Here is a 9256-nt window from a genome sequence, read left to right as displayed (position 1 = left end):
AAAAAAAAAAAAAAAAAAAAAAAAAAAAAAAGAGAGAGAGAGAGAAAAGAAAGAGGCTGATTGGAGAAAAGATTATAAATATATTAATAAAATTTATGTTTTTTAAAATTCTAATACAATATTTCTAATCTGGGTTATTCCCAAAATAATTTAAGGTGGCTGTCACATCAAAGGCCCAAGGAAAGATATTTTGGACTATTTTCTAAATGGTTAAAATGGAAAGAACAATCTATATGTTACTTCCGGAGCTTAGCATTGTCATTTTCTAGTTGCATATGGTAGATCGTATTATTTTTCCCAATTCTTCACTTTTTTCCTGTTATAGAAGTATCTGTATATACCCTTGCACCACAACTTTGCAGTATCCCCTATTATAGTGGATGAAACACATTTCCCTCCCCATTGTTACTGTGCTTGACATGTGACTTGTTTGGCCAGTGGAGAAATAGCAGACAAGATGCACACAGTACATAAAACAATGGTTTTTAATATGCATGTATAATTTGGGGCTGGCTGCATGTGCTTCTGACACCTACTAGGAAAAGAAAATGCTCCAGTTGCTGCTTATTCCAGAAGGAGGCTACATGAAGAGTGGGGCCAAACTCAACCTACATACAGCCTGGAATCACATCCAACTGAAATTGCCCAAATCACCAACCATAGGCTCATGAGAGAGAAAAACAAGTATCTACGAGTGTAACCATCAAGATTTTAAGGTTGCTTCACAATAAAAATGGACTAATATTCCATATGAACTTGGACAAATAATTTAACTTCCCAGGCTTGTTTCCTTACCTGTGAAATGGAGAAATAGGGAAATTAACATCTATTTTATCAGGTGTCAAGATAAAATAAGGCTTTATTCATGAAAATACTCTGAAATCGTTCAAGTACAGTTGGTGAAAATATAAAATATGGCTTATACCTTGATTTTCTGAATATTAGATATTTAAAGACTCATTTGTGTTAAAATGACATGTTCAAGTGACACATGTGCATGTATATATGCATGCTTTATAAAAATTACTCCAATATTTAGCAACATGAGTTTGCATATTTCAAATTGATTTAAAAATGCTTATAAGTGACACAGTTAAAATTTAACAACCTAACAATTATGAGTATGGTTTAGCCCAGTAAATCTTACATCACATTACAAACTTCAAAAACACCAGCTATGACTAATCCTACCATGAAAACAAGGATCCTTTCCCCAAATGAACTTAGGATATGCTTAGGGAGGCTTGGAGATCTAGAGCGTATCACGGTAGAGCCTCTTTATTTCAAGATGATGGGGAGTCCTTCTAGACGTCAAGTCTTTTAGATGCTAGCTGATGGAACTACTGCCTTCCCTGTTCACCATCTCTACGTGTGCTTTCCAGGCACAACTGCTAGGATTCTGACCGTGCTGATTTTAGGCTCACCACCCCAGTTCTTCATACCCTACACTCTTCACTGCTTCCGTCTCAAACTTACTTGGTATAAGGAAAGTGTCCCATTACTATTGTCTTATCTGTTGTTTGTTAAAATAATCAGTTGGAAAACACAAGATAAATTGACTTTGACAAAGAAAAACAAATGAAGGGTATGTTACCTGGACCGCTGACATTAAACTGAGGGCTGTTTGGGGAGAAGCTGTTGTGTCTCTGGATTCGGCGGCTTGATCGTTTTCCAGGCCATTGAATCGACAGGACTTCTGGTTTGGCTGGCCCTTGCCTTGATCAACAGAGATAACATTTAACCTTAACGTTAGTGCTTCAGTCTCTTCCCTCAGGGAACAGATCTTCATGCGTCAGTCACAAAGGTTTTCTAGTGCAGTGGAATGAAAACTTATGAGAATGGCTGCTTGTAAATGCTCTAGAAACCCAACATAATTTGGTGCTACATTATGTAAACCTAAGAAAGAGAATTCTGAGCTTTCTTCATTCTTAAAATTCTGAGTAAAATTGTAATTTAAGGCAGGCTTTTTTGCTTTGTTGGTCAACCTTCAATGGAAAAACATGTATATGCAGCTATTGTATTTTGCTTAATTTGAAAACACTTATGGAGTTTTTTCTGTAATTCAGTTTTAATTTTTTGAATCAAAGCTATACATCCATATATTTTTAGGAGTCAAATGATTCTATAAATCTTATTTCAACAAACAGGAGCTCCCTCCTTTCACCCCCATATCATATTCTCACTCCTCTTTCAAAAGGGCAACACTTTATAGCATGTGTTTACTTTCATATCAGTATATGTTATGATATGAAAGTAGTATATATTAAAATATATATTATATGCAGTATATGTTATATACTATATACAGCATATGTTATATACTGATATGAAAGTAAACACCTCCTAAATTATCAGTATATAACACGCTTAATTGCTATGTCTATAATTTTTAGTTTTAGGTTTTATCTATTAACTTCACAATATGAAATGCTCAGGCCAATGATATACAAATGGAAATGTTGTAAGGAATTTCCACGAAGGCTGCTTAAAAGTACAGATTCAGCTAGAAGGGAGCCCTTTTGTCTTTCCTTAATCTTCTTTCCTGGTTGGAATGTGAACATGGTAGCTTGATCTTCAACAAACATCTTGTTCTATGAGGCAAACTTGGGAATAATTTATTATATTAATATGCACTTAATATTTGAAAAAGAGAGTGTCTGTGATAAATCTGTAAGGATGTAATACTTAAGCTGCCTCCAACAAGATTTCTTTATAGGAGATATAATCCCTTCTGTGTAAGATATAATCCTTCTGTGTTTAAGACAAATCTAAGATTAATGTACTCATCCAAAAATCTTCATTATCTATCAGCTAGGGAAGATTCCTTTAGCCTTTCTCCTGTGTTGGATGACCTCTGATCCCCCTTTTACTAGATTTCATTTTTTTCTCAGTTGACTCCTTTGTTTTGGTGGAAAATATCCCCTAATTGCTTCATAAGAAATGTGTATAATGAAAGGTAAAATTCTTGAAACATTGCATGAATAAACATCTTCCTTACTTTATTGATGGTTTTATGGAATACAGATTTCTAGACTGCCAATTGTTTTGAAAAATTTGCTCCATTGTGTTCTATCTCCCAGAGTCACTAGTGAAAAATCTAGTGTTTTCTTGATTATTTGCACATGGCCTGGTTTTTCTCTCTGGGAGTTTTTAGATACTTGTCTTTGTTTCCAGTATTGTGAAACTTCATAATGGTGTGTTTTGTGTTTGACTTTTATTAGCATTATAATGAGTTCTTGGTCTGTTCTATCAAACTGGACACATATATCCAATTCTGACTATTTTTCTTAAATTCTTCCTTTGGTAATTTCTCTGTTTTGTTCTCTTTCCGGAATTGCTATTTTACAAACAGTAGACCTCTTGGACTGAGACTCTAGTTTCCTTATTTCTTATATTTCACCTCTTTGTGGAGATTTCCTCACACTTTTATATTTCAACCTTCTTCAGCGAATGTAATTTTTGCAATCATAATTTCCAAGACCTCTTTTGTGTGCTTTGAATCTTATTTTTAAAGCATTCTATCCTTAATTCATAAATGCAATATCTTTTCTTTAGTTTTTGAAGGTATTGAAAATCTTTTGAAAGTTTTTGTCTGCTCTCTGGATTATCTGCTTCTTCCAAGTTTCTTTTCTTGTGTTTGATTTGTCCTTTAGGTTGACCCCACACATTTTAGAAGGAAGAACTACAAGTCTGACTGGAACCTCTTTGTTTGTGGCAGGGATTGCCAACTTGCAGTTTTCACTGTAAAGTGGCCTGACCGAGCCTATTCTTCAGGGAACCCTGACCATTGGCATTGTTAAGTATTTTCTCTGGGATTAATCAAATCCCTCAAAGAAGCATGCCCCAACTGGAGGGTCTGAGCCCTGTTGTTAGTACTCTGGGAGTACAATATATGAAGGAGATTTCACATCTCACTCTTCAATATGTCAACTTTCAGTTAGTGTCTCCTTTGTTAGTATTGTGCCCTATCAGCTGTGCCAGGTATACATCTGCTCACCTTCTCCAGACAGCTTATCTCTGGGGTTCTTCAAGGATCAGGTAGGAGCAGTCACTAGATAGCACTGGGTGGAGCTTCCAACAATATATCAGCCCTACGTCCACCCTCATTTTCAGGTCCACGTGGGACAGCCAAATTTTGAGCTTTTCTGAGGTTCTGTGATACCAAATATATTGTATCTTGGCTTCTTACATTGCCTGCTTCAGTTTCAGCTTTCTCAGAGCTTCTAAATCAACTTCCACTAGATTCACCTCTCCACGTTCCAAGTTTCTGTCCCTTTGGCTCTTCTTCTATTCTTATTTTTGCAGGTTAATGCCTCCTTTTATCCAGGTACTTTTAATGTAATGTTTTGAAGGGTTTAGAGAGGCAGCAAAAGAAATTATATATTTAATCTTCAATCTTTAACTAAATCTCCCTATGAGATTTTCTATGGTATATAAAAAATCCCAAGTTCTTGGCCAGGCACGGTGGCTCACACCTGTATCCCCAGCACTTTGGGAGGCTGAGCAGGGGGATCACCTGAGGGTCAGGAGTTCGAGGACGCAGCGTTGGCCAACCCCAGTGAAAACCCGTCCCTCTACTAAATAATACAAAAATTTGCCAGGCATGGTGGCAGGCACCTGTAATCCCAGCTCTTTGGGAGGCTGGAGCAGAGAATGCTTGAACGGGGAGGGTTGAGTTGCAGTGAGCGAGAATTCACACCACTACACTACATCCATGGGTGACAAAGTGGAGAACTCCATCCTCAAAAAAAAAAAAAAAAAAAAAAAAAAAAAAAAAAAAAAAAAAAAAAAATCCAAGTTTTTAGCAGCTTTGGTGGTCAGGGGAGTAGGTGATTACAGCAATCCTTCTCTACATTCAAGCTAAGGAAATCTAAGCTGTCTAAACTTTTATAACCACTTGTAAGTGAAATTAAAGCTGTTCCTTACTTCTATAATAGACAACTATCAAAAGGAGAAAAATAACTTTCAAGTCGAGAAAGAATTAATTACATTCCTGGATATAGAAGAACTTTGGGAAATAGAGCAAATTTGCAGATTCCATTATAAAAAGGAAATCCATATATAACGAAAACTGTGTTCCCAGAAATTTAGTTTGTGAGGAAGAGAGGTTTATGTAAGAGAAAAGGGGACCTCGAGAGGGAAACTTCCATTTGACATACTTATTATTCTTGTCATTAGCTATAGGTACTTTCTGAACACATGGGATTAATGTAATTCACATTTAGTCAGTTTGCCAGGGCAGACACAAAGAGTGTTGTAGCATGCCATCTGAAAATTCCACCTCTGCGGCATTCCAGCTGTAGACATCCCTTCTCTCTCAATTATCCATTTTCACGTGAATAGACACAGACATTTTGCCCAACATGGCATGTCTACCTCATTACTGCAGGATGAATGATACTGTGTGATTCTCCCCTGGGGCTGAGAGATGGAATAGATGACTTCCCTAAATTTGCTATATTCCAAGGAGACTTTGTATCCCTAGGTTTCACAAATATTAAATCCCAAAGTAATGTTGATGCTGAAGGGAAAGCAAATTATCACAAGATTATTGGAGATTTTAATGATACCTGCAGGTTGCAACTATTTATTTATTTATTTATTTATTTTTGAGATAGAGTTTTGCTCTTGTTGTCCAGGCTGGAGTGAAGTGGCGCAATCTCTGCTTACTGCAACCTCCACCTCCTGGGTTCAAGTGATTCTCCTGCCTCAGCCTCCTGAGTAGCTGGGATTACAGGTATCTGCCACCACACCTGGCTAATTTTTTGTATTTTTAGTAGAGACAGGGTTTCATCATGTTGGCCAGGCTGGTCTCAAACTCCTGTCCTCAGGTGATCCACCTGCCTTGGCCTCCTAAAGTGCAGAGATTACAGGCGTCAGCCATCATGCCTGACCAGCAGGTTGTAACTTCTTGACTGTGAAGGGCATCAAATCTTCCTTTCTAACATAAAATACTGATGAATTGGCTGGGCATGGTGACTCAAGCCTATAATCTCAGCACTTTGGAGGCCAAGGCAGGTAGATCACCTGAGGTCAGGAGTTCGAGTCCAGCCTGGCCGATATGGTGAAACCCCATCTCTACTAAAAATACAAAAATTAGCTGGGTGTGGTGGTGGGTGCCTGTAGTCCCAGTTACTCAGGAGGCTGAGACAGAATTGCTTGAACTCGGGAAGCGGAAGTTGCGGCGAACCGAGATTGCCTCATTGCACTCCAGCCTGGGTGACAGAGTGAGACTTTGTCTCAAAACAAACAAACAAACAAAAAACTGGTGAATTTTTGTTTGCATCTGTCTAGCTTTTAAGATCTTTCTGAACCCCAGATGACTGTTAGATTGGTCTCCTCAGTGTCCTGGGTCCTTACCAACTGCTTCTCTGCAGCACTCCTTTCACCTAGAATTCCTTTCATTCATTCACTTTCATATGTTTGCCATGCAGTTGTAGTAAGTAGAGGGGACTTATGCAAAGTCTATGCCATCTAAAAACTCAATGTCTAATGGGGCAGATAAACAAGGAAGGGGCTGAGATAAGTAGATATAAAAGAGGGCACTATGGGAATACATGGTAGTGAGGTGGGAAGTATAAATGAGCAGTGAAGGCTTCCCAGAGAAAGTACTGTCCAATCAGTGACAAGACAGACGAGCAGAAGTGAGCCAGATGAGAGATGGGTAACATGAGGTGGATGAGGCGGATTCCTCTAGAGAGAATCTCATTCTGCCATTCAAATTCATCCTAAAGGTCCAGTTAGAGTCTTGTCTTCCCATCAGGCTTTTTCACTGGTCTCTTAATTGACATCATAGGAAAGGTATAGTTTTCCTTTCTCTATCTTTTCCTCACTGATGAAGGTCCCAGGGCTCTCCTCAGTTTTGGTGGCCAGCTGATAGGAAGATACAACCTTGAGAGAGGAGACACAGCCCTTTTAGCTATGGGCCTAATTCACGTGCTTCAGTATGGTTCATCAGATATTATGGGCATAAATCCATAGTGGTACCTTATTTTCTGTTTGCTTATTTATGTGTTTCTTTATAAACCTCTCAGGGGGAGTATCACAGATGTGGGGTGGGATTTGGTCATTCCTGGGTGTCTTAGTCAAATGCCATACAATAGCACCCCTTAAACTGCAGTCAGACGTGTAACATTTCCCATAATTTGAAGCTGTTTTTGAGTGAGAAATCCAGAAGAAAAAGGTTCATTAATCCTCTAGTGTCTTCTACTTTCCTTAAAGTCTATATTGTCATGTTCCTTCTCATTAAGCACAGCTGCTAGGCAGCTGCTGGCAGCAGTCACAAGAGTTCAAGGCTAGCTTGTGGCCTAACACAAAGAACAGTTGTTCATTAAACATTCACTGCATGGTGGTAAATGCAGAGCACAAGTTTGCAGGGGATGACTGTAGAAAAAAACAAAAGTGCAGGTGAAGAAGGGGAGTAGAGCACTTTTTCAAGCCTCTTCTCAGGTGGCAGATGACTGATTCTAAAAAGGGAGTTCCCATTTTATTTCCAGAAAGTCCAAACAAAAGAAACAACACAGGAGGCCTCATTTTTCTCATTAGGAACATGAAATCAATTTCACTGTGCTTCAAGACATTCAGTTATCCTCTGCTCAAAGCTGAGGAGGTGGGTTTTGCTTTTCTAAAGTGAATTGTTATACTTTGCCATTTGGTATGGAATCACCCAATGCAGTGAAAACAGGAAGTTTATGATATAGAGAATGCTTCACAGATCCACTGAAGAGTACTTTGCTGTGATAATCAGCTGCATGGGCTCATTAGATTCTGGAATTACAGGATTTTTTTATTAGAATTTGGTGGTGCCCACTCATTTTGACATTGTAAACACATGGTTGAAGATTCCACTATTTTGGAGATGTCTGAATAATTATGTATCAGTTAATTTGTTCAGGAAAATTGGTCTTATAGGGTAGTCTATTATCAGCCTGTTCAGAAAACTTACTGTTTCCTTCTCTCTAATTTAAGATGTAAAAGTTAGATAAAGCACATCTATAAGTTTAAAGTAACACATCCACCAAAATATGCCCCAGGAGCAAGAGCTTTGCAAGCTTCTCTAACTTGCAAGATATAAGCAATGACAACTCAGAAAAATATCAACTGTTGGCTGGGATTGCCTTGATGTCTGCCCTACACATTTTTAGTATAGGTTTCTCTTAAGCATTAGTGTCTTTATTTATATAGCTATTGAAATATGACCACTTATTTTCTCAGTGATACCTATTGGTGGCATATGATTTTGAAATAATTTCTATCATTCACTTTTCTCCATTTCCTGAAATAATTAGGCTTACTGAATTCTCAGGTCTCCCCAGTATATCCAGGTTCATGTAGTCTGTAAGGATCTTTCCCATCATTTCCACATTTTCAAAATTACACCAAATTAACAAGGAAGGGGCTGAGATAAGTAGATATTAATAGAGGGCACTATGGGAATACATGGTAGTGAAGTGGGAGGTATGAATGAGCAGTGAAGGCTTCCCAGCGAAATTACTGTCCAATCAGTGACCAGACAACCAAAGAGAAGTGAGCCAGATGAGAGGTGGGTAACAGGAGATGGGTGAGATGGATCCCTCTAGAGAGACTGTCATTCTGCCATTCAAATTCATCCTACAGGTCCAGTTCAAGTCTTGTCTTCCCATCAGGCTTTTTCACTGATCTCTTGATTTTGCAAGACAAGCTCAAATAGAGAACTCCATGAAATTGACTTTCTCACCCTTCCATCCCTCTATCCATATTTAATCTTTTACTACTCTGAACCATTGGCAATGTATTTCCTCTTCTCTGTGGTATTTATTATCACTTTGTTCCTTGCAGTATAGTTTTTGTGTTCATGTCTTATTTATATGATAGACTTAGGCCTTCTTAAGGATTGACATTATGTTGAATGTATCTTTATATTATTCATAATATTTTAAAGTCTTCTCCATCTACTAAATTTTCAATTAAAATTTGTTGAATCGGCTGGGCTTGGTGGCTCACACCTGTAATCCCAACACTTTGGGAGGCCAAGGTGGGAGGATCACCTGAGGTTGGGAGTTCAAGACCAGTCTGATCAACATAGTGAAACCCCGTCTCTACTAAAAAATACAATAAATTCGCTGGGCGTAGTGGTATGTGCCTGTCATCCCAACTACTCGGGAGGCTGAGGCACAAGAATTGCTTGAACCCAGGAGGCAGAGTTTGCAGTGAGCCAAGATTGTGCCACTGCACTGAAGCCTGGGTGACAAAGTGAGACTCCATCTCAAAAAAAAAA

The 9256-nt window shown here is 38.4% G+C and overlaps 1 protein-coding gene across 1 annotated transcript in view; it reads right to left on the bottom strand.

Annotated features, from left to right (window-relative positions):
• Positions 1-9256, bottom strand: part of NECAB1 (N-terminal EF-hand calcium binding protein 1) — a 180765-nt gene that overhangs the window by 31704 nt on the left and 139805 nt on the right. The window contains exon 8 of the mRNA XM_017870358.1: positions 1595-1716. Coding sequence (XP_017725847.1) covers positions 1595-1716 — 122 coding nt within the window. The remainder of the gene's footprint in view (positions 1-1594; positions 1717-9256) is intronic.

This window comes from Rhinopithecus bieti, unplaced genomic scaffold (assembly GCF_001698545.2).
Source record: "Rhinopithecus bieti isolate Rb0 unplaced genomic scaffold, ASM169854v2 scaffold_5179, whole genome shotgun sequence".
Lineage (NCBI taxonomy): Eukaryota > Metazoa > Chordata > Mammalia > Primates > Cercopithecidae > Rhinopithecus > Rhinopithecus bieti.
This window is presented reverse-complemented; position numbering and strand designations above follow the sequence as displayed.